The sequence below is a fragment of the Impatiens glandulifera genome, chromosome 2 (assembly GCF_907164915.1).
Source record: "Impatiens glandulifera chromosome 2, dImpGla2.1, whole genome shotgun sequence".
Taxonomy (NCBI): domain Eukaryota; kingdom Viridiplantae; phylum Streptophyta; class Magnoliopsida; order Ericales; family Balsaminaceae; genus Impatiens; species Impatiens glandulifera.
Window position 1 is genome coordinate 18680513 of NC_061863.1, and position 27409 is coordinate 18707921.

General features: G+C 29.5%; 1 protein-coding gene and 2 pseudogenes across 1 annotated transcript; 1 reads left to right on the forward strand and 2 right to left on the reverse strand.

Annotated features, from left to right (window-relative positions):
* Nucleotides 1-410: 410 nt before the first annotated feature.
* On the reverse strand, nucleotides 411-996 carry LOC124924447 (annotated as a pseudogene).
* Nucleotides 997-7298: 6302 nt separating this feature from the next.
* Nucleotides 7299-9212, reverse strand: LOC124926925. Its single transcript, XM_047467256.1, has 2 exons — nucleotides 8856-9212; nucleotides 7299-7714 (listed from the first exon to the last, which is right to left on the reverse strand). Exons 1-2 carry the CDS (start codon nucleotides 9081-9083, stop codon nucleotides 7472-7474), a joined length of 471 nt encoding a protein of 156 aa, XP_047323212.1. The 5' UTR covers nucleotides 9084-9212; the 3' UTR covers nucleotides 7299-7471.
* Nucleotides 9213-22252: 13040 nt separating this feature from the next.
* On the forward strand, nucleotides 22253-22349 carry LOC124928355 (annotated as a pseudogene).
* The last annotated feature ends 5060 nt before the right edge of the window (nucleotides 22350-27409 follow it).

Here is a 27409-nt window from a genome sequence, read left to right on the forward strand (position 1 = left end):
ATTAAAATATATAGATATATTTATCATAGCTAAAAAAAAGTCTAATGACTTAAAAAAATTGTTTGATCATCTCATAATTTTAATAAATACAATCCAACAATTTATTTTTTTGGTTAATGCTTCTTTATTATTGATTTGTTTTCTTTCTACTTAAGTTTTATTTCTTAAGTCTATTCTTTTGACCGGACATCATAAAAAAAATAGGAATAATGATAAATTTGGAATTGTGGTTGGAGTGATTTTTTAAATTTAGAACTCTTCTAATATTTTGTCATTTATAAAACTCTTCTTTTCCTCGTTTAATTATATTTAAAACTTTCTATAACCTCCGTTATTTATTTAACATTAATTTAATTTTTATTTATTTCTTTATTATTATTCTATCTAAATGTTTTATTTTCTTTATCAATTCATTGCTTGTCCCCAAATCGTCCCTCTTTAGCCAAATAGTGCTTATGATACTCCTCTGCTCTATAGAACTTCTTTGCCGGAAGTATTTCAGTCATAATATTTCTGATCAACATTTTATGTCGTCGATCCCTTGATTCTATTGCTAATCTCTCTTCCTCTTCCATATTAAAGTATATTCCGGATCGGTATTGTATCCAACATCATTTTCCTAAATCATTCACAACCCCTCTTCTTTATAGCTCATAAAACCCAAAATATATACATACCTGGCGATTCAGAGTTGTGGGATCATGTTTTTTTCCAGAAAACATCAAGAAGATTCTCGTAGTGACACTCCTTGGGGTCATACTAAACCCTAACAACCTCAGAGTGATTTGTCATACCCGAACAAATGTCATTGTAGGTTGGATTGTGAAGAAATCCTTGTGAATATCCGACCTCGGTCTTCGTCACACCAAGAACACTCTAAAAAGATAATTCAACACCCCAAAAGCAGTAGGCGCCGAATTGAACAAACTTCTGTCCAGGATCAAGAACATCATCGTCAGGACCCTGGGCGATCAATGCCTACGAAGAAAAAAACATTTAGGGCTGAATAATAATAAAGAAATAAATAAAAATCAAATTAATGTTAAATAAATAAGGGACGTTAGAGGACTTAGAGGGAGTTTTAAATATAATTAAACAAGAAAAAAGAGTTCTATAAACAAAATATTAGGAGAGTCCTAAATTTAAAAATCGCTTCAAACACACCACAGTCCTAAATTTATCATTATTCCCTAATATATATATATATATATATATATATATATATATATATATATATATATATATATATATATATATATATATATATATATATATATATATATATATATATATATATATATATATATATATATATATATATATATAAAAGATATTAATATATATAATTATAATTATATAAAAAATGAATAAGTAAGAGAATATATAAATATATATAATCAATTAATATAGGATAAATATAATTTATAAAAAAGAATTATATTATATATATATAATAAATGTTTTGAAGTTATTATAAATATAGATAGAAAATAAGTAAAAGAAAAATAAGAAAATAATATATATAATTTTTGTTTATATATATTCTTTGGAGTTTTTTATACTATTTTTTTTTTATATAATTAGAAACAAAATATAAATAATATATATAAAAGGATGAATGTTATATATTTTATATGGTTTATTGTTGGTTAGTTAATAAAGTGATTTATAAATAACTTTTTATTATATAATAAAAAATAAAATATATATAATTTTATATAATTTATTCTATTATTATAAATACATAAATTTATATATAAAAATAAAATTTAAATATATGAAATGTAGAAATATATATATATATATATATATATATAAAATTCTATATAATTTATTCTATTATTATATATATATATATATATATAATTAAAACATAAATATATTGAATATCAGAGAATATTATATATATAAAAATAATTATTAAAAAAGAAATAAGATAAATAATTTCTTTCACTCCATTCATATATATATATATATATATATATATATATATATATATATATATATATATATATATATATATATATATATATATATATATATATATATATATATATATAAAAACAAAGACATATATTGCTAGATATATAATTATAAAAAAAATATTAATATTATATATTGATAAATAAATAAGAAAATATAATTATTATTTTTTATTTTAAAAAAAAGGGACATTATGTCTTTTCATTAAAAAAATTCTTTAGATAGACCAAAATTACAAATTTTTACATTTGAATGGATACAAATATTTGCTCAAAGTTTGGAAATTAAAATTTTGGAATTAAAGTAAATAGAGATATAATTTTATTTTAAAAAAAGATAGATTTTTTTTTTATTATTATATATATATATATATATATATATATATATATATATATATATATATATATATATATATATATATATATATATATATAAGGAGATTAATTATTTTTCTTAAATTTCTTTATTTAATATAGTAAGTGTCTTAAAGTTTTTTTTAATGAAAATAGGTATATATATATATATATATATTTATTATATGGAACTTTATAGATACATAATTATGATTAAATACATAACATACACCAAAGTTAGATAAGAATCACATTTGGTTAAATATCTTTTTCTGAAATTTACCAAAACTGACTAGCTAAATATATAATTATTTAGATCTAGAATTTAGCAAGTCTAGTACCCACTTGTTAGTTATAAACTGTTGTCAATAAAAGACAATGTGGTTGATTTTCCAGAAATTGATTCCAAAGTTGAGTAAAAACCAACTTTGTACTAAAATTTTGATTTCAAAACTTAAGAGTTGAACATTTGGACTTTGACGGTTAATTAAAATATTTTAATATGTTAAAAGTAGATCGATTAATTAAATATAACTAAAATAGGAATTCTTTTGAAATAAAGAAACTAATAAAAAAAATTAAAATAAATAAGATCGAATTGAGTAAATCTCCAATTAATTTTTTCTGGAATTATAAATTATTTTCAAATAATAATTACAGATATAAATTAATTATAAAAGATTTTATTTATCATCAAATTAAACTATATAATTTATATAGGTTAGGATTGGATCATTTATGGATCACTTTAATCCTTTTTCTTTTGAATCAACAAAAATGACTTATAAATACATTAGATTTCTCTCGTATTTAAATTTATTTGAAGAAAATAATGAATTATTTTAATTATTATTAAATGTTTAAGATTTACTTTTAAAAATCATGAATTATTATTTAAAAATTTTAAGATTTTCTATCTTGAATAAATACATGAAAACAAAACTTTTATATCTCCACTCTTAAACTTATTTGATGGTATTTTTGAAAACAAATTTAAACTTATTCATTTAACTTCATTAAAATTAAGTAAATCTTTAATTGGATTTCTGTAAAATTTTAATTTATTTAAAATGACAAACAGTGATTATTATTTGAATTTAAGCTTTTTATATTTAATTTCATTCAAATTGTCATTAATAAATAATAGAAATTTAATATTATATATGAATGTAAAGTTACTATATATTTTATCCAAATATTTAAAAAAGCTTTGTAACCGTTACATATAATATATATATATATATATATATATAATTCATAAAATTAATTATAAGAGATTTGATATATATATTGAAAAGTAGTTTTTCTATATATTTACAAGTATAAGATTAATAAAATAAGAGATTTTAATATGTATATTATGACAATCTCTTTAAGAACTATATAAATGTACATTCCATACAAGTTTGAGAGATAAATAAAATCATACAATATAATGTCTCACTTTTATTCTTTCAAGTTCAGTGTTATTTTCTTATTGTCAATTCTTTTTACCCTTTCATTTGCAATGTCCTCAATAGAACCGAACTCTTTAGTCTCTCAAATTTGTGCAAGCACTTTAAATCCTATCGTATGTAATAGAGTGTTTTTCTTTTCACCGGGGGCTTCCGCATCCGATCTCAAAGGTTTGTGCTACATATCGATAAACTTAGCCATGAGCAAAGCCCAAAACACATCACTCTACATTTCATCTCTTGTGCAAAAGACACCGAGTGGAAACCTCAAAGTCAGATATCAAACATGCGCTCGCAACTATGGTAACACTACCATTTCACTTAATAAAGCAAAGAGGTCGTTGGACAATGGAGATATTCCGAGCCTTTACAAATTTGCCTCAGATGCATTTTATGGACTGGTCACTTGCCAAAAGAATTTTAAAGGAACACCAGCCCCAGCACCACAGCTAGTTGCTGCCAACCAGAATATGGAAGGTTTTGTTAACATTATTTTGGTAATTGTAGCTCGATTGGGAGGACATTAATTATCAATTTTGCAAATTTTAATGTTTGAATGATAATAAAATAATAAATTGAACTTTTTCTTATTTTTAATGTGTATATAGTTCAATATTATATATAATTAATTGAAATTTTAAAAAATATATAAAAATATATACTAATAATCATATAAATATTTATTTTACAAATGGATAAGATTAATAATTTATATATGATTCAATTACTATTTGGGTATTAAAGTTTAGTCGATTTTATTAAATTTGACTCAAACATTAAAGCTTTTAAATTTTGTCACAAATGAACAAAACATCCTTTTTTATTTTTATTTTGTGGTATCATTTTTATTTATCAAATTAAATTTTCATATTTGTAAATTAAATTTAAACATGTTTAAACCGATTTTTTTTTTAGTTCTACTAAGTATAAACTATGGAATCTGGATTTGGTGGCTAAAACATTGTGTGATGTGAGTAACATTTAAAAAAAAATCTAAAAAAAATTAATTTTGTAATTATTTTTAAATACATTGGAAATATATATAGTTTTTGTAACAATTACTGTTTTGGACGAATTTGTTTTCTGAAATGAGTAATTTTTTTCAAGATCTACATGTTCAACTTTTTCAATGCAGTTTTATTGTATTAAAAAATATCTAATGGGTAGAAGAATTGAGAAAATTTGAAAAGAAAAATAATTATTTTTTGATTTCACAAATGCCTTAAATAAGAAGACAAATTATTTTCAAATAAAATTTTGATACATAACTTAATTAAATATATCAATAACTCATTACCTAAATATCCGGTCACCTAAGCCACAACCAGAATCTATGCACCGATGACCAAATTGAATTACATATCCAAACATGCTCCATGATCCTAGTCTGGTCAACCCGACCCGGTCAATATTGACCCAAATTCTTGCCTGATCTCATAACCCAACCCCAATTCCCTATTTGGACTTTGCATGATTATTAGGTAGTGCATGTTTAGTTTATTTCTAACTTATTTGTTTGAGTTTTTTTTATAAAAAAATCCAAATGAGAGTAGTTTAATTTTATAACAACAAAAACATAAGTGTTCAAAATATTATCAAACATACCGAAACACAATCAAATTTATTTGTTAGATTAGTTAACAAAATTACATATTTTGAATATTTATGAAGTACCAGTAAAAATAATGAATTTATTACCATGGGTAAAAAGTTTAAACAAGAGAAAAATTATCATTGCTAAAGATTCTCTGATATTGACATGCTTGATGAAACAAATTATATATTTAGAGAAGATTATTTTTTTCTTCTTCTTATTTCCATGATTTTACAATATTATGATAAAAGTTATCATATATGTTAATTTGATATCATACAAAAACAGTTTAGGATATTTTTTTTTTTAATTTCAAATAAGCCAAATTCATTTTTAGGTAGGCAAGGGTATAATTGCTTGAAATAACCCACTTTTTGTCCTATCTAAATTCTTCTAAAATCATGTTTCTTACTTGTGAATACATTGGCATTGATTGATGAATTATTAATTATGAGAAGAAAGCACCTTTTAACAATAAATCTTGGTTGAATTATAGGGTTAACAACAGGGCGGAACCAGGATGAAAAATTATCTGGGACTGACTCATTTGTCCGATTTATTCACTTAATTTGCCCCATTTTTCTTTTTTAAATTTAGGTGGGGGCTGGAACCCACCCTAACCAAAGGGAAAATCTAGGAATTTTTTTTCACTGAACTGTAAGATTTTTGGTATTATACTATTACGTGTAATACGTGAATATTAATCGAATTTTTCTACAAATACCCTTACTAAATAGATCTTTGGCCAACCCTTCCTAAAATAAAATAAATAAATGAAATTTTAACCGTGATTAGAATACTCGATTTAAAAAACAAAATTATACATGTTAAAAAAAATTAAGTTAAGAAAGTGTGAAAAATTAAATTAATTAAATTTAAATAAATAAAAACTAAATATATAAATAAAAAAATATAAAAATTTAATTTGTGAATTTTCACATATTTGGTAAGAATATAAAAAAATGAAAAAAATGATTATAAAATATTAATGTAAACTGTTTTGAAAGAATAAATAATATATAAATTTATTTAAATAATTGAAACAAATCAATATAACTGTTTAATTTGTTTTAAATATTAATTTATATATTTTTTTTTTATAAATTTTTGTAATATTTAAAAAAATATAAAAGACTATTTTACTCTTACAATAAATTATTATTTTAATCTTTATATTAAAAATAATTTGTATTATAAATTAAACTGAAATTAATAAAAAAATAATATATAATTATATAAATGTAGTTTTAAAATAAATAATACTAATATATCATTTAAATTATTTTATATATAATTTCTTATATTTTTAATTATATAAATTAAAATTTATGCATTATTATATAATAAAGAAATTAACATTATAATAATTTTTATAAAATTAAATAGAATGACAGAGTTTGATCACTTGACAAGGTCAGATTAAATCAATCAAGAAAAATGGTTACATAATTAATCTTAATATACATATATTTAAAACTTTACATTCGGCTGCAACTCAAGCAATTTTTTAATTTAGGTGGGGCTGGAGCCCATCCTAGCCCTAGCGTAGCTCCGCGCCACTGGTTAACAATGACCTTGTAGATTTTTTAATAAAAACTCAAAAAATCAATAATAATCTGTGAGAGAGACAAAGCTAGAAATTAAAGTTTTTGAATTTAATAAAATATAAAGAAAAAAATATAAGGAAAACATAAAATTCAAAATAAAAATGCAAGTGTGCCTATCTGAAATCAATCACAATTTTTCGCTACTGAATACTCCTAAGGATGAATACTAGTATACTAATTGTTTTTAAAAAATTTGGATACATAAATGATTATAATAAAAAACAAATTGGTTGAATTTAAGCATAGTATAGCTACTATATAGTTTCGACCCTCATCGGTTTCATTTCCGCAAGATTTACACAATTTATCCCCTCGTGACACAATGAACATTAATCTCTTCACACCCTTCTTTCCAAAGAATATTCTCAAAAATTACACCAACAAATTAGCTCATCTTCATTATCTCAATAGCACGAGAACTAACATATGAATGAATATATGTACTAAGATTTCTGTTCAGCATAAAAACTCAAATACATGTTATTCTTCTTTACTGTGTTCCTTGTTGGAATGTGCTGTTGACTTTGAATCTAAACCGAGACACTTCAGAAAAGCTCTTCTTGCCAAGCCAAAGTAATGACATGGATGGTATGAGAAATTGGAGGCACCACCGCCCAATTCCTTTTCCTCATCATTCTCCCTTCCTCCTATGGCCGCTATTATCCCACTTGTGCCTGTTCTTACTTCGCATTCGATGACGGGTATGCTTTTATTCTCAACCGCCTGCAAGTGTCGTTCATAAAATGGTTGTATTTTTTCTACAAAATACTAATTGGTAGGTATCATCCAAAATGTATAGTAATTATGCAATGAATGTGGTATCCATCCATACAAAATGACATGATTAGAAGAAGGAAGAAGGAAAGTGCTATGTACAAAGTCTTAGGGTAACTAAAACTTATAGTTTCATTTCCCAAGTGTACTAGAAAAGGTTTGTAAGTGCCAATAAGGAAGAATCTTCCTTATTAGTGTCTCCTATGAAGATCAAATGCATATACATTTAAAAAACAACATAGATTAAAGAGTTCTTGGGAAAGTACATTAAAGTAGGCTCTCCCATGTTCAAACAAAATGTCACTAGACAAAATATAATTTATAAAAAAAAAATCCAGCTAATTTTGAATTGTCTAAATTCCAGATATTCTCATTTGGAAACACTTCTTAATAATGTATCTAGATATAGATCTAGATTATAAAAAACAAAAAAATTTCAAAATCTGCCTCAGACTTATATTAGTTTTAACAGTTAAAATAAAATTTGTTTACAAATGGACTAATATAATTTCTTAATTCTAGGATAATGAATTCATTCATGAATCATGACATACCCAATTTCTCTTGCATAGAGATTCCTTCATTCATTTCTCAACATTGATAAACTGTTTCAAGAAGATTTAATTCCATTGTATTACTATTTCTTCTTGAATTCTTTTCCTCAAACAAGATCTAACTTTCAGACTAATCATATACTTGTACCACACATATTTTGTTCATCATCTGGATTCATATGATCAGTCTTCTTCTTAATATAACTGAAAACTTCTCTATGACTCTGCTTCAGTTAAACATCATCATCATACAACAACACAGTATTAATCATTCACATTATGTTATAAGATTTTTTTGTTTAAATTAAAGAGAACTAACATAACACCCACAAACTCTCGATCACCAACTGAAACATGACCAAATTAAAGCATAAATGATAAAATTGTGAATCAATAATGTTGGAAAAACATTTAGTAGTATCTGTTTAAGCAATATTTCGACATTTCAACCAAATTTATAAGTGATTCTTCCCAAATTTCAAAATTAGAATACAAGAAAACATAAACGAAATTAGGCTAAAGGAGAGAAAACCCACCTTTGTGTTAGCGGCTGGAGAAGAGTACTGGTCAGCGAAGGATCCGAGAAGAAGAGGAGAAAATGAAGGGCCTGGTTTGGAGGAGTTAGAAGAGAGATCAAGGTCAAATGAGAGAGCACCTAAATGACAGAAAAGAAGAATGAGGAGGAGCATAACAATCAATTGGATCCATATGAGCCAGGGTACTCTGTCGCTTCCAACTATAAAATCATCACCTAAGTCGAACATAGTCCTTCCCAGATGGTTTTGTATGTATACAAATTGCAGAAAGGGGAGACTGGTAGGTGTAGGGAGTAACTACGGACGGGATTTTAGAGAGAGGATGTTGACGGCGAAAGAAGAGAAGGGGATTGGAGGAGATTTGCGGTGAAATCGCAAGGGAGTATTATTGGGTCCCATTACCAACCAAGTTTAGAGGATTGAAAATGGGTTTGTCAATAATTGGACAATTTTAGAGAGATAAAATTGTTATTTTAAGTTTGAAATGGATTGTTTTTATTTAAATAAATTCCAACTTTAAATTGTATGAGGTAACTATGTAAGTATTACTTTGATTCAATCGGATCAAGAGTTGGTCTTTTATTTTTATATTATTATTTTATTATAATTTATAATTTAATTAGACACAGATTCGGGATTTAAGGTTGGTGTGAGCTTAAAAAAAATTAAGAGAAACCTAAAAATATAACGATAAAATTTAAATAAAACGAGTAAATAAAATAATTTTTACTATTTTTTTAATATAAACAGTGAATTATATTAAAATTTTTAAGAAATAAGGGTAATATTACATTTTTACTTTACAATATTTTTTTTAAGGGACACTCGAGTTCCTACCTAGCATCTGAGGGAAATTTGATGGAATAACCCTCATAAGAGGGTTATTACCACTTTTAGCATGTCATTTATAATTTTATCATTTTTGACCTTTTGCCAAGGTAAAAGGTCAGTTTTACCCTTTATTAAAAAAAAAATAAAAAAAAAATTGATTTTCATTCTCCCCCGTCGTTTCCCTTTCCCCAGTTCTCCTTTCACTCCTTCTCTCTCGTTTCCAATTTCCCGAAGACGACTGATCAACCCCGAAGACGACGACGACGACGAAAATCCCCCGAAACATCGACGACATCCTCTCCCTCGAACCCCGACGAGCTCCGACGACAAACAAGAGCCCCCGACGAGAATCTCAACTCCAGAACGTCGAAGGTGAGTTTATCTTCCCCGTTTCTATCCGTTTCTATCTGTTTCTATCCTAGTTCTCCGTTTTATATCCATGCATGCTATAATTGAGGAATGGTTTAGGGTATTGTTTAGGTTTATGTTTAGGTAGTGTTTATTGTTTAGGTTTATTGTTTAGGTTTAGTTTTGGGTTTAAAATGCTTCTGTCGAAGGCTGTTGCAGGGTTTTGGGTTTATTGTCGATGGCGACGATGCATTTTCGCAGGCGACAGTGCATCTGTCGCAGACGACGGTGCATCTGTCGCAGACGACGGTGCATCTGTCGCAGACGACGGTGCATCTGTCGCAGACGACGGTGCATCTGTCGCAGACGACGGTGCATCTGTCGCAGACGACGGTGCATCTTTCGCAGACGACGGTGCATCTGTCGCAGACGACGATGCATCTGTCGCAGGCAGAATATACTATTGCAGAATATCTGTTGTAGGGTTTTGGGTTTATTGTTGATGAAGAGGCTGTTGATGGTTTGGAGATCAACAAAGAAGCCGAGCAGAATGAAAACAAAGATGAAGAGGCTGCAGCAGTTGTTGATAAGAATGCTGAGTTGGGAAAGAAAGAATTGGCCACGAAGAAGAAGAGGAAGGTGGTTTTGGCCAAAAATAGGTTGCAGCAGTTGGGCAAAAAAAGGAAGATGAATGAAGAGGCTGACATGGGAAAGATGAATGATGAAGAGGCTGACATGGGAAAGAAGAATGATGAAGAGGCTGACTTGGGAAAGAAGAATGATGAAGAGGCTGAGTTGGGAAAGAAGAATGATGATGTATTGGTATTGACTCCAACAAGATTTCAGGGACAGAGTTTTCGGAGAAAGAAGAGGTCCACACAATTGGGGAACTATACAGATCCTAATGGAAAATCCTTTAAACTCATTGATCCAGTAACTGTAAATCCTCTTTTAGATTATGATAGTGAACTGTTTGACGATTTGAAACAATGGCTGAAGCTGGAGGATGAAGACAAGATAATAATATAAAATAATTAAAATAAATTAATTTAAATATCTTACAAATGTAAATATTAAGTGAAGTTTGCTTCACTTCTATCAGCGCTGTAAATATTGAGCGAAGCAATCTTCACCTGGTAGTGCTTGTTTCACTCATTTGAGTGCTGTAAATCCTCAGGTGAAGTTTGCTTCACCTGGTAGTGCTTGTTTTTTTTTTTTTGCTTACTTACATGAAAGTATAAATGCTCTTACATTAACATATAAATGTTTTTACATAAATGTGTTAATGATTTTACATGAACATTTATTAATATTTAATATATAATTATATTTTATATTTAAATTATTTTATATTTTCTATAATTATATATTAAATATATATAAATGTTCATGTAAAATCATTAACACATTTATGTAAAAACATTTATATGTTAATGTAAGAGCATTTATACCTTCATGTAAGTCAGCAAAAAAAAAAACAAGCACTACCAGGTGAAGAAAGCTTCACCTGAGGATTTACCGCACTCAAATGAGTGAAACAAGCACTACCAGGTGAAGATTGCTTCGCTCAATATTTACAGCGCTGATAGAAGTGAAGCAAACTTCACTTAATATTTAGATTTGTAAGATATTTAAATTAATTTATTTTAATTATTTTATATTATTATATATTAAATATATATATATAACAACATGTTAAAAAAATTTTGTAATATATTTAAATAAATTTGTAAAACAAAATATTTTTAAATTTATTTGTAAGATATTTTTAAAAAATTATTTAAATTATTTTATATTTTCTATAATTATATATTAAATATATATAAATGTTCATGTAAAATCATTAACACATTTATGTAAAAACATTTATATGTTAATGTAAGAGCATTTATACCTTCATGTAAGTCAGCAAAAAAAAAAAAAACAAGCACTACCAGGTGAAGCAAGCTTCACCTGAGGATTTACAGCACTCAAATGAGTGAAACAAGCACTACCAGGTGAAGATTGCTTCGCTCAATATTTACAGCGCTGATAGAAGTGAAGCAAACTTCACTTAATATTTAGATTTGTAAGATATTTAAATTAATTTATTTTAATTATTTTATATTATTATATATTAAATATATATATAACAACATGTTAAAAATTTTTTGTAATATATTTAAATAAATTTGTAAAACAAAATATTTTTAAATTTATTTGTAAGATATTTTAAAAAAATTATTTAAATTATTTTATATTTTCTATAATTATATATTAAATATATATAAATGTTCATGTAAAATCATTAACACATTTATGTAAAAACATTTATATGTTAATGTAAGAGCATTTATACCTTCATGTAAGTCAGCAAAAAAAAAAAAACAAGCACTACCAGGTGAAGCAAGCTTCACCTGAGGATTTACAGCACTCAAATGAGTGAAACAAGCATTACTAGGTGAAGATTGCTTCGCTCAATATTTACAGCGCTGATAGAAGTGAAACAAACTTCACTTAATATTTACATTTGTAAGATATTTAAATTAATTTATTTTAATTATTTTATATTATTATATATTAAATATATATATAACAACATGTTAAAAAAATTTTGTAATATATTTAAATAAATTTGTAAAACAAAATATTTTTAAATTTATTTATAAGATATTTTAAAAAAATTATTTAAATTATTTTATATTTTCTATAATTATATATTAAATATATATAAATGTTCATGTAAAATCATTAACACATTTATGTAAAAACATTTATATGTTAATGTAAGAGCATTATACCTTCATGTAAGTCAGCAAAAAAAAAAACAAGCAATACCAGGTGAAGCAAGCTTCACCTGAGGATTTACAGCACTCAAATGAGTGAAACAAGCACTACCAGGTGAAGATTGCTTCGCTCAATATTTACAGCGCTGATAGAAGTGAAGCAAACTTCACTTAATATTTACATTTGTAAGATATTTAAATTAATTTATTTTAATTATTTTATATTATTATCTTGTCTTCATCCTCCAGCTTCAGCCATTGTTTCAAATCATCAAACAGTTCACTATCATAATCTAAAAGAGGATTTACAGTTACTGGATCAATGAGTTTAAAGGATTTTCCATTAGGATCTGTATAGTTCCCCAATTATGTGGACCTCTTCTTTCTCCGAAAACTCTGTCCCTGAAATCTTGTTGGAGTCAATACCAATACATCATCATTCTTCTTTCCCAACTCAGCCTCTTCATCATTCTTCTTTCCCAAGTCAGCCTCTTCATCATTCTTCTTTCCCATGTTAGCCTCTTCATCATTCATCTTTCTCATGTCAGTCTCTTCATTCATCTTCCTTTTCTTGCCCAACTGCTGCAACCTATTTTTGGCCAAAACCACCTTCATCTTCTTCTTCGTGGCCAATTCTTTCTTTCCCAACTCAGCATTCTTATCAACAACTGCTGCAGCCTCTTCATCTTTGTTTTCATTCTGCTCGGCTTCTTTGTTGATCTCCAAACCATCAACAGCCTCTTCATCAACAATAAACCCAAAACCCTACAACAGATATTCTGCAATAGTATATTCTGCCTGCGACAGATGCATCGTCGTCTGCGACAGATGCACCGTCGTCTGCGACAGATGCACCGTCGTCTGCGACAGATGCACCGTCGTCTGCGACAGATGCACCGTCGTCTGCGACAGATGCACCGTCATCTGCGAAAATGCATCGTCGCCATCGACAATAAACCCAAAACCCTGCAACAGCCTTCGACAGAAGCATTTTAAACCCAAAACTAAACCTAAACAATAAACCTAAACAATAAACACTACCTAAACCTAAACACATACCTAAACCTAAACAATACCCTAAACCATTCCTCCATTATAGCATGCATGGATATAAAACGGAGAACTATGATAGAAACAGATAGAAACGGATAGAAACGGGGAAGATAAACTCACCTTCGACGTTCTGGAGTTGAGATTCTCGTCGGGGGCTCTTGTTTGTCGTCGGAGCTCGTCGGGGTTCGAGGGAGGGTTCGAGGGAGAGGACGTCGTCGATGTTTCGGGGGATTTTCGTCGTCGTCGTCGTCTTCGGGGTTGATCAGTCATCTTCGGGAAGTTGGAAACGAGAGAGAGGGAGTGAAAGGAGAACTGGGGAAAGGGAAACGACGGGGGAGAATGAAAATCAAATTTTTTTTTTTTAATAAAGGGTAAAACTGACCTTTTGCCTTGGCAAAAGGTCAAAAATGATAAAATTATAAATGACATGCTAAAAGTGGTAATAACCCTCTTATGAGGGTTATTCCATCAAATTTCCCGCATCTGAGGTACATAAATAAAAATAAGAGCCTGAGCGCGGTTGTAATTTTTGTTCGATTTATTTATTAAAATACATGTCGTTAACGTCTATCAGTACACTTTAAACTATCTAGGTGTCGGTTTGATTAATAAATTAGAAAATTAGTTTGTCCGTTTTAATCATATATAAAGTAATAATGAAAAAAATTAAAATTAATTATATAAAATAATGACTAAAGAGTATTATAATGTAATTAATAAAAATATACTTAATTTTCAAAATATTTGAATTGCCGGATTGAGAGTTGTGCTTAATTTGGATATATACATGAGGGTAAATTAATATTTGTGTCGGATTGTGGGTTGACCCGCTCATAAGCTTAAAACGATTAAAAATAAAATTAAAAATGTTATATGTATATTTCGAACTTGAAACATAACAAAAAAAAATACAACCCTTTAACCAACTAAGCTAATAAGACTTTATATTTTAAATTCAACACTAAATTTCATGAACGCGGGACATTTTAACAATATAAGTTCAACCTTTTAACTAACTAATCTATACATATATAATGATATTTAATTTTCAAAGTATCCGGATTATCGGGTCGAGAACTGTGGTTAATTTTGATATATATGTGAGAGTAAATAGATATTTGGGTCAAATTGTGGGTTGACCCATAAACTTAAAACGATTACAAATAAAATAAAAAAATGCTATAAATATATTTCGAACTTGCAACATAACAAAACAAGTACAACCTTATAACCAACTAGGATAATAAGACTTTATATTTTAAATTCAACACCAAATTTGATGAACGCGAGATGTTTTAATAACATAAGTTCAACTTTTTAACTAATTAATCTCTCTATATATTGATATTTAATTTTCAAAATGTCCTTATTACCGGGTCTAAAGCTGTGGTTAATTTTGATATATATGTGAGAGTAAAATAAAAATGCTATCACATTTTAACCGTAATTTTTTTCTTGATTTTATATCATTACTCGTGCATTTGCACGGGCTACATACTAGTTTGAATAAAATAAATGTATAATAGTTCCAAAACTTATTATTTAAATATTAGACATGTATCTTCGTATCAGTTTCGACCGTTGTTACATCTCAATACAAAAGGACATCAAAGTAAAACGTCGAATCCATGGATTTATAAACAGCGGATCATTGTATTTCCGGTACGGCGGATCCCCGAATATCTAGATTCTCAGTACGACGAATCCTCCCAGTCAATTCACAATCCAAAAATCAATTTCGACCATTGCTACACTTCAATATAAAAGATTATCAAAGTACAATGACGAACCAATTCTAGAAGTTCTGAATCAATTTAGTGAATTAACAAGTTCATTACCGAATAAACTTCTAAAAATTATTCCTTCTCTTACTCTCTCTCTAAACTCTTAAGCCTACATTGTATAAACTGAGATTTAATTTATTACACTATTTGAGTTTATATTTAGAGTTGTAAGTTGAACAGAAAGTTGTCTTTTCAACAGAGTAATAGCTAAGAGTTTAGAACAGACAACTGTTAAGTCCTGAGTTCTGACTGAGTTTGTATAGTCTCTATACGAATCAAAGTCTTTTAGTGAATCCTTCTAGAAACAGAAGAAGGGGTGACGTATGAGTTTTATCTCCGAACATCCATAAAGATCTTGTGTTATTTCCTTACCGCATCTTCCACTCTTGCATCTACCGCTTCAAATCTATAAAGCATTTCCGCATTTGAATTCGTTCAAGAGCTTGCGACGATTTATCGAAGAATAGAAACAAATTTTAATCTCTAACAGGATTAAAATCGTATTGAAAGTCAAGGTTAGTACAACAATATTCAACCCCCCTTCTATTGTTGTAGTCGATCATAACAATTGGTATTAGAACAAACTTTTTATTATCAAGCAACTTCAAACATCTGAATCATGTCTCTCCTAAACAAAATCCTTATGTTCATAAAGGAAGACTATGTTGCCTAGAAGATTAAGATGCAAGCTCATCTGGCTACTCAAGATGATGATATGTGGTATGTCATCACCGATGTCCGATGAAGATCCAGACAGGCACAACCTCAACTAGTGGTGCTCTTGAGATGAAGGAGAAGCCAAGACATGAGTGGACTGCATAAGATAAAAGGAAGGCCAATCTAGACAATGTGGCCAAAGATATTCTCTATAAGATGCTGGACAAAAACATGTCTAGTAAGATCAAGTCATGCTCTACTGCTAGAGAAATTTGGGAGAAGCTGACACAACTTTGTGATGGCAACGACCAAACCAAATAAAATAAGCTGATGGTTGCCACACAGAAGTTTGACAACATCAAGATGCGTCATGGAGAGACAATTACTGAATTCGATGAACGATTCAGCAACATAGTCATTGAACTCTCCACTCTGAAAAAGACTTACATCAATAGAGAGGTTGCTATTAAAGTTATGAGAGCTCTTCTCAGAGAATGGGACATCAAGATGATGGAGATGAGGGAATCCAAAGATCTCAACAAGCTTGAGCTTCACGACTTATTCGCCGATGAGAAAGCCTATGAGTTTGAAATAAACTCAAGGAATGAAAATGAGCCATCTAACCGCATCTTCCTTACCGCATCTTCCACTCTTGCATCTACCGCTTCAAATCTATAAAGCATTTCCGCATTTGAATTCGTTCAAGAGCTTGCGACGATTTATCGAAGAATAGAAACAAATTTTAATCTCTAACAGTATTAAAATCGCATTGAAAGTCAAGGTTAGTACAACAATATTCAACCCCCCTTCTATTGTTGTAGTCGATCATAACAATTGATATTAGAACAAACTTTCTATTATCAAGCAACTTCAAACATCTGAATCATGTCTCTCCTAAACAAAATCCTTATGTTCACAAAGGAAGACTATGTTGCCTAGAAGATTAGGATGCAAGCTCATCTAGCTACTCAAGATGATGATATGCGGTATGTCATCACCGATGGGCCGATGAAGATCCAGACAGACACAACCTCAACTAGTGGTGCTCTTGAGATGAAGGAGAAGCCAAGACATGAGTGGACTGCATAAGATAAAAGGAAGGCCAATCTAGACAATGTGGCCAAAGATATTCTCTATAAGATGCTGGACAAAAACATGTCTAGTAAGATCAATTCATGCTCTACTGCTAGAGAAATTTGGGAGAAGCTGACACAACTTTGTGAAGGCAACGGCCAAACCAAATAAAATAAGCTGATGGTTGCCACACATTAGTTTGACAACATCAAGATGCGTCATGGAGAGACAATTATTGAATTCGATGAACGATTCAGCAACATAGTCATTGAACTCTCCACTCTGATAAAGACTTACATCAATAGAGAGGTTGCTATTAAAGTTATGAGAGCTCTTCTCAGAGAATGGGACATCAAGATGATGGAGATGAGAGAATCCAAAGATCTCAACAAGCTTGAGCTTCACGACTTATTCGCCGATGTGAAAGCCTATGAGTTTGGAATAAACTCAAGGAATGAAAATGAGCCATATACGTCGGCCATCACAAAGGCGTTAGTGACTGTTGAAGAGCCACCTGCCGCGACAGTTGCAAAGTCTACCGAGCAGATTAACAACGATGCAATATCATTCTTCATCAAGAAGTTTGGTAAATTCTTGAAGAAGAACCATTCCAACTCTAACTCTAATAGATTTAATAATAAAGATGAATCAAAAGCTAACTTGAAATGTTTTAATTGTGATAAACTAGGTCATTTCAAGGTTGACTGTAAAAAACCCAAGAGGAACAACGAGAAGCAGTCTGATAGAAGAAATAGAAAAGAACAAAAAGCTCTGCTGACTGAGGAAAGCAAAAGCAAGTGGGCTGACAGTGAATCATATGACAACTCATCAAGCGAATGTGAAGATGAAGGTGTCAAATGTTTCATGGCTGACTACACTGAGGTATTTGACTTCTCTTCTGACGATTTCACGAGAGATGATCTAATCACTACACTCAATGACATGGTCATTGATTACAAGAAATTATCAGACTCTTTTAATGAAATAAATTTGAAAAAAAAATATGACAATACAAGCTTTTCATCTCAAAACTCTAAACCTGAAGTTTTAAAAAATAATGAATTAAATGAGTTCTCATTTAAGAATGAGAATCTCAAATAAACGATCAAAACTCTTTCTGCTGAAAGCAAAAGATTGAACAACGTGATTAGTTCTAGGACAAAATGTGGAAAATGATTTACACAGATGATTATGCAGAAAAGGCCTTCCATATGTAAATATGGTATAGGATTTGATAATAGCTCTCCAGATGAGTCCAACAAAAGGCTGAGCCCAATAAAAGGCAAGCTTAAACCCATAAGCTTTGTCAAGGGTAATCTAACTGACACTAAAACTAAGCAAAGCCATGAAGACTTAACCTTAAAAGATGATATTAAATATATTAAGCCAACTTCTAGCTGGCTCAAGCCTGAGAAGCGGACAGTCAACTATTCCTGCAAACAAAACTTTGACAGAAAGTCAAAATGTTTTCATCAAAAATCATCTTCTAAGGTTAAGGGATCATTAGTAGGTAGGAAGACATCTTCCAAGCCTAAGTCATACGCTTTATTGACAACACAAAATGAGAGATCCATAAAATAACCCAAATATGGATCCCAATGGACTAATTAACCATGGACCCAAATAAAGCTGGGTACCAAAGCTGTAAATATGTATATATGTAAGTATAACAAGACAACTGCCTGGAGGAATCTGTTTGGTATCTTGACAGAGGCTGCTCCAGACACATGATAGGCAACAACCGGTTGCTGACTAACATAACAAAGTGCACAGGACTGAAAATCAGTGACAACAGCAAAGATAAAACCTTGGGTAAGGATAAGATTGTCCATGGTAAGTTTACTATTAATAACGTGTTGTTAGTAGGAAATTTGTGTTATAACTTGATTAGTATTAGTCAAATGTGTGATAACGGCTACACTGTAGATTTTCAAAAACATGCATGTATTGTTAAAGATCAGCTAGGAAACACCATGCTGACAAGAAGTAGAGTAGGAAACTCATACAAGATGAATTGGAAGTCTAAGACGTCTGATCTTGTTTGCATGATGGCTAAAAATGATCAAAATTGGATATGACATAAAAGATTAAATCATTTAAATTTTAAAACAATTAACAATATCTATTCAAAAGATCTTGTAACTAGAATACCTAAACTAAAGTTTTCTAAAGATAAAGTCTGTCCTTCTTGTCAGATGGACAAACATGTCAGATCAACTTTTAAAACCAAAGAGAATATCCAATCCGTTAGGTGTCTGGAATTATTGCACATGGATCTTTTTGGTCTAATTCTAGTAACAAGTTTAGGGGGAATAAGATATACCTAGTCATAATTGATGATTTTTCTAGATTTACTTGGGTTATTTTCTTAGCATCTAAGGATCAAACTGCTGAAAACTTAATAAAAATCATTAGAAGATTACAAAATGAAAAATATTAAGTGTTATAAAGGTTAGAAGTGATAGAGGAACATAATTCACAAAATAAGTTTGTCTTCTTTTATTGAGGAATCTGGTATTAGACATGAGTTGTCTAGTGCTAAAACCCCACATCAAAATGGAGTTACTGAAAGGAGGAACATAATACTAAAGGAAACTACTATGTCAATGCTAGCTGATTTTGGTGTGTCTCAAAAGCTATGGACAAAAGCTATTAACACAACACGTTATACTCAAAACAGATCAATGATTAATAAACATTTTAATAAAACACCCTACAAGGTTTTCTATGGAAAAGTTTCTAAAATTTCATATTTTAAAATATTTGGCTGTAAATGTTTTATTCATAACAATGACAAAACTCATGTGACTACTTTTGAGGCCAAAGTAGATGCTGGCATAATGCTAGGATATTCTTCAGTAAGCAAAGCTTATAGAGTTTTTAATAAACAAACATTAACTGTTGAAAAATCTACCAATATTGTTTTTGATGAATCTGTTGAAAGTAATTCGAAAGAATTTATTGAAGTGGCTAACAGGTTGAAAGATGCTAATCTTCAATCTGATAGTGACGATGAAGTTCAGGTCATCAGAAACAACACGTCTGATCATCCAGCTGATCCAGTTGATCAGCCAATTGATCTAGTTAAGTTCAACCAGAAAGCCAGACTAAAAGTCAGCAGGCTGCTGACACTCTAGATGCTGCTGAAACAGTTGATCATACAGTTGACCCTCTAGGACCGAACTTCAGATGAAATAGAAACTATCCACCTAAATTAATAATAGGTAATCCTAATGCACCTCTTAGAATTAGAAATCAACTAATGGATGAATTTGAAAACTCTGCTTTTATTTCTCAAATTAAGCCTAAGAAAATTGATAAAACATTGCTTGATCAACATTGGATCAATGCTATGCAAGAAGAATTAAATCAATTTGAAAGAAATAAAGTTTGGAATCTAATTCCAAGACTAGATGATCAACCTGTAATAGGAACTAGATGGATTTTAGAAACAAACCAAGTGAAGATGACTTAGTTTTGAGAAATAAAGCTAGACTAGTAGATAAAGTACTTTTTTAGATTTGTGAAAGATTCACATATATTACTTATTAAATTTATGTGGATGATATCATATTTGGGTGAACTAACCCCAAATTACGTGAGAAGTTTTCTAAGCTGATGCATGATAAATTTGAGATGTGTATGATGGGTGAGCTGACGTTCTTGGTCTTCAAGTTCGACAATTTGAAGCTGAAACTTTAATTAATCAAGTAAAGTATACCAAGGAGCTTCTGAAGAAATTCAATATGGAGAACTACTCAACTGCCTCGACACTCATGAGCTCATCAAGCAAGCTAGATAAAGATGAAGATGGTCAAAGTGTTGACATAACAACTTACATAGGAATAATCGTCTCCCTTCTTTATCTAACAACCAACCGACCTAACATATTGTTTGTTGTCGACGTGTGCGGAGACCAGACAGACAACAAGAAGAGAAGGAAGATTTCCACTGCTGATCAAGGAAAGGCTTAGAATCAATGCTTTTACCGGTAATGTCGAACAAAGGCCTGTGCCACTGGCCTCCCAGCGAATTAAACGACGCTGTAGAATAGCCTCTAGTTCAAGATTTTAGGTTAATCCTAAACAATCTCATTACGTAGCTGCTAAGCGTATTTTGAAATATTTAAAGGGAACTCAATGTGTTAGACTGTGGTATCCGAATAATTATAGTTTCAACTTAATTAGTTACTCTGATGCAGACTATGAAGGTTGTAAGATCGATTGGAAGAGCACTAGTGGAACTTGTTAGTTCCTTTGTGATCGTTTGATCTCCTGGTTTAGCAAAAAGCAGATGTCCATTTCTACGTCTACAATAGAAGCAAAGTACATTGCTGCAGCAACTGCTGTGCTCAGTTATTGTGGATTCAACAACAACTAGAGGATTTTGGCATTGAGGTGGAAGAGTTACCGATCTTTTGTGACAACACCTACGCTATTGCTATCACTTACCATCCATGGTGTTGTCCTTCACATAATCCATGATAACTAACTCCAATGTCTATCTTGACCATGAACATTAGCATGATGATGACCATGATAATAAGGTCCATGAACATGACATCTCTGGACAAGCCTCATTTATATTTATAAGAATAACCTCCATTTTTTTTATATATATATATATAAATAAGAATAAGAATAATTTTATTTATATATAAATGAGAGATAGAGTATAGATATATAGTTACTTATGAAGTGCTTAAAATTCTTAATGTTGATCATGAATATCTTTTAAAAGAAATATAAAAAAAAAAGTGAATAGTGTGGATAAAATGAAAAAAGTAAATTCATTTAGGTGGATAAGTAAAAAAAAAATACAAAGATGGTTGGTGATTATTATATATATTAAATATATATAGATCCGTGATTATCATAAATATTAAATACCTTTCTCGACATTTTGGCTAAGATCAAGTGTAGTATATGTTCTTATCGATTTAAATATTAAATATATAGTTAATGCAAAATTTGTTACTAGTTTATTTATTAAAGTTATTACAAATAATTAAAATTTTTAGATAAAATAAAAAAGATATATATATATACATATATATATATATATAATATGTTCATTGCAACATTGGGAAATAACTACATTGTTAAAACTAATGTAATGTTTAGATTAATATTTTATAAAGTTGCACACAAAAATAGATTTTTTATCCGAGGAAAATGTCACTCGATCTACAACCTTTGGTGCAACAATGACGAATAAAGAAATCTATACATATAAAATAATGCTTAAAGTAGAACATAGGAGGTGTCATATACGCGCCCACTAGGTTAATCCAGGTTATTTTATAGATTTCACGGGTTTCGGGGCTCCGAATATTTTGAACGTTTAACTCAATCTAGGTTTTGATTAGAGAGAGAAGTCATGCAGAAGCCGGTAGTGCGAGGAGATGGGATTGATTCATCAGAGAATGTGGTGTTCTTCACGCTGTCTTCTACTACCCTTCCACACTATAAGTACAAGTATCCTTCAGGTACATCTTGGTTTTTTTGAGTTTCGACTGATCTCGTATCCTGTTACACTTTTTGGTAGAAGATCTACCGAAAAAATATACTGTTATAGAACATCGTAGACGGTGAGTGCATCGTCTTCTTTCACCGATGAGACGACAGTGGCGATGAAGACAACGAGGAAGAGGAGAGATGAGAATGATCGAAGGAGTGACATGATGGTTGTATGATACCAAGTGTTTGATGAAATGACAAAGAGAGTTTCTTACTTTCTAATCTCCTTTAATAAATAAAACTTTTATATAATTTTCAGAGGGGATAATGGTCACGCACAACACATGCATTTTTCACAACTTTCTCAACTTGACTTCTAAGGTAAGATAAATAAATGTTATTCTTCCTAATGGCTTGAATTTGAGCCATTTTCAAACTTCTATTTTATAATTGAATTTAGGGTTTATTATGAGATTAGACAAAAATTGACCATTTACATCCAAATCTAGTCGTTATTTCATTTGATTAAAATAGATCAATGGTTGTCGCAAATTTGCTAGGTTTACTCGAGGGAGCTCACCGAGGTTTTGGTTTAGGCCATGAATTTCTTCGTCACACAAAAATATGTTTTGTTCTGGTACATTGATACTACATATTTATTACTGTTAGCATATTGTGTTGCTGCTTATTTATAACCAATATGAAAACTAGGTACAAGTTGTTGATGGTTCATCCAAACAACCATAATACGAATATGATGCAGTTCGGCTTGAGTTGAAATTGTTAAATCCAGAGCTTTCTAAAACACCAAGTTTGATAGCTTATAAAAAATGAATCTATTTCTTTAATAAAATGGCAATAAGTCGTTTTCCAAAAATAAAATAAAATGGATCTTCTAGAAACATATGAGAAATGAGTATAATTTAAGGAAAATCTTAAAAGACGTGGCATTCGATGTTTTTGTATGAGTCCTGTCACTAGAAAGGATAGCCAAAAAGTGATAACTGCAGCTTATGAACTCATACCGGCTCAAAGAGAATCCAATATAAATAAAGGTCTTACCTTTTCTTTAAATATTTTTTTAGTATCTTTAAAATCTTTAAAATATCATATTAATGTTTAGATACAAAATTGTTTCTAAATAATGCTCAACTTTTGAGAGGGAGATCTCAATTTTCATTTTATCTCAGCCAGGCACATCTTTCTATATCTAAAAATTTATTGACGATTTTTAGAAGTATAATTCAAAAGTATTTAAAAATAAACCTATAAACATATTTTTGGCTGTGATAATGATACAAATCATACACTTTTTATTTTTATTTTGGAATCTCTTTTCAATACTAAATTTGCATTGATAATTGTATAATTGACCACTTTTCATTATAGTTATATAGATTTTGAACATGTTTGGTAGCTTATAACAAAATGGATCTTCTAGAAGCATATAAGAAATGAGTATCAGCATATGAGAAATGAGTATCATTCATGGAAAATCTTGAAGAACGTAGCACTGATTTGTTTTATGAGTGATGCCACTGAAACGTGTACTCACGAAGAGATATCTGCCCTTATGAACTCATACTCGCTCAAAGAGAACCCAATATAAATCAAGGTCTTACCTTTTCTTTAAAAGAAATCTTAATATCTATAAAGTCTTTGAAATATAATATTAATCTTTAGATACAAATTATTTCCAAATATTGCTCTCTTTTAAAGTGGGAGGTCCCAATTTTCTGTATATATCAACCAGACACATCTTTCCGTATCCAAATATCTATTGGCGGTTTTAGAAATATAATGCAAAAGTGTTTACGAATGAATCTATAAACATATTTTTTTCTGTGATGATGCAAAGCATAAACCTTTTATTTTTTATATTAGATTATTTTTTTCATTACTAAACTTGCATTGATAATTGTAAAATTTATCACTATTCATTACAATTACATAGATTTGGAACTTATTTGGTAGCTTATAATAAAATTGATCTTCTAGAAGCATATGAGAAATGAGTATCAATAAAGGAAAATATTGAAGGACGTGGCATTAAATATTTTTGTATTATTACTGCCAATAGAAAGGGTACTCACAAAATGATATGTACAACTTATGAACTCATACTAGCTCAAAGAGAAGCAAATATAAATCAAGGTCTTACATTTTATATAAAGAAATCTTAATGTCTCTTGAATCTTTGAAATATCATTTTAATGTTTAGATACAACATTATTTCCAAATATCACTCTCTTTTAGAGTGGGAGGTCTCAATTTTATTTTGTATCTTAGTCAGATACATCTTTCTGTAACTAGAAATTTATTGACGGTTTTCAGAAGTTTAATGCAAAAGTGTTTACGAATGAACCTATAAATATATTTTGGTTGTAATGATGTTACAAAGCATAAACCTTTTATTTTTTTATGTTGGATCTCTTTTCATTACTAAACTTGCGTTGATAATTGTATAACTAACCACTTTTCATTATAGTTACATAGATTCGGAACATGTTTAGTAGCTTAAAACAAAATGGATCTTCTAGAAGCATATGAGAAATGTGTATCATTCAAGGAAAATCTTGAAGAATGTGACATTAGATATTTTTGTATGAGTGCTACCACTGGAAAAGGTATCCACAAAGTAATATCTACAACTTATGAACTTATACTAACTCAAAGAGAAGCCAATATAAATCAATGTCTTACATTTTGTTTAAAAAGAAATCTTAATGTCTCTAAAATTTTTGAAATATCATATTAATGTTTATATACAAATTGTTTCCAAATATTGTTATCTTTTAGAGTGGGAGGTCTCAATTTTTATTGTATCTTAGCCAAACACATTTTATGTCCATAAATTTATTGGCGGTTTTTTAAATTATAATGCAAAAGTGTTTACGAATGAACCTATAAATATATTTTTGATTGTGATGATGATACAAAGCATAAACCCTTTATTTTTAGTTAGATTCTCTTTTCATTACTAAACTTGCATTGATAATTGTATAATTGACCACTTTTCAATACAGTAACATAGATTCAGAACATGTTTGGTAGTTTATAACAAAATTGATCTTCCAGAAGTATATGAGAAATGAATATCATTCAAGAAAAATCTAGAAGGACATGACATTAGATGTTTTTGTATGACTGCTGCCACTGAAAAGGGTACCCACAAAGTGATATCTGTAGCTTATGAACTCATATTGGCTTCAGGCGAAGCCAATACAAATCAAGGTCTAACCTTTTCTTTAAAAGAAATATTAATGTCTCTAAAATCTTTGAAATATCATATTAATGTTTAGATACAAAATTGTTTCCAAATATTGTTCTCTTTCAAAGTGTGAGGTCTCAATTTTCATGGTATCTCATCCATACACATTTTTCTGTATCCAAAAATTTATTGACGATTTTTAGAAGTATAAATAAAAAGTGTTTACAAATGAACCTATAAATATATTTATGGTTGTGATGATTATATAAAGAATAAACCCTTTATTTTTATGTTTGATTATCTTTTTATTACTAAAATTACACTGATAATTATATAACTGACCACTTTAGTTACATAGTTTCAGAATATTTTGGTAGCTTATAATTAAATGGATCTTTCAGAAGCATACGAGAAATAGGTATGATTCAAGGAAAATCTTGAAGGACGTGGCATTAGATGTTTTTGTATGAGTTCTATCATTGCAAAGGGAACCCACCGAATAATATCTGCAGCTTATGAACTCATGCTAGCTCAAAGAGAAGCCAATATAAATCATGGTCTTGCCTTTTCTTTAAAAAGATCTCAATGTTTTTAGAATATATTTAATGTTATTTTAATGTTTAGATACAAAACTGTTTCCAATTATTGCTCTCTCTTAGTATGGGAGGTCTTAATTTTCTTTATATATTAGTTAGACATATCTTTCTGTATCTAGAAACTTATTTGCGGTTTTTCAACAGTATAGTGAAAAAGTGTTTATGAATGAACCTATAAACATATTTTTGGTTGTAATGATGATACAAAGCATAAACACTTTATTTTTTTTATGTTGAATTCTCTTTTCATTACTAAACTTGCATTAATAATTGTATAACTTACCACTTTTCATTATAGTTACTATTAGGATCGGATACAACAACATCATTATAGTTACTATTAGGATCGGATACAACAATAGAAGAGGGGGCTTGAATGATGTTGAGTTAATCTTGACTTTCAATTCGGTTTAATCCTGTTAGGATTTAAAACTTGCTTCTATTATACACAAATCGTCGCAAAATTTTGAAAGGGTTCAAGTGCAAAAATACTTGATAGATTTTAAGCGACAAATACAAGAAGAAAAGATGCGGAAACTAAATAACACCAGAGTTTTATGGATGTTCGGAGATAAAACTCCTACGTCACACTTTCTTCTGTTTCCAGAAGGATTTCACTAGAAGACTTTGGTTTATATAGAGCCTATACAAACCTAGTCAGAAACCAGAGACTTAACAAATGTGTGTTCTGAACTCCTAGCACTCACTATGTTGAATAAACAACTTTCTATTTAACTTACAATATTGAATATTCTCTCAACTTATACAATGTATAC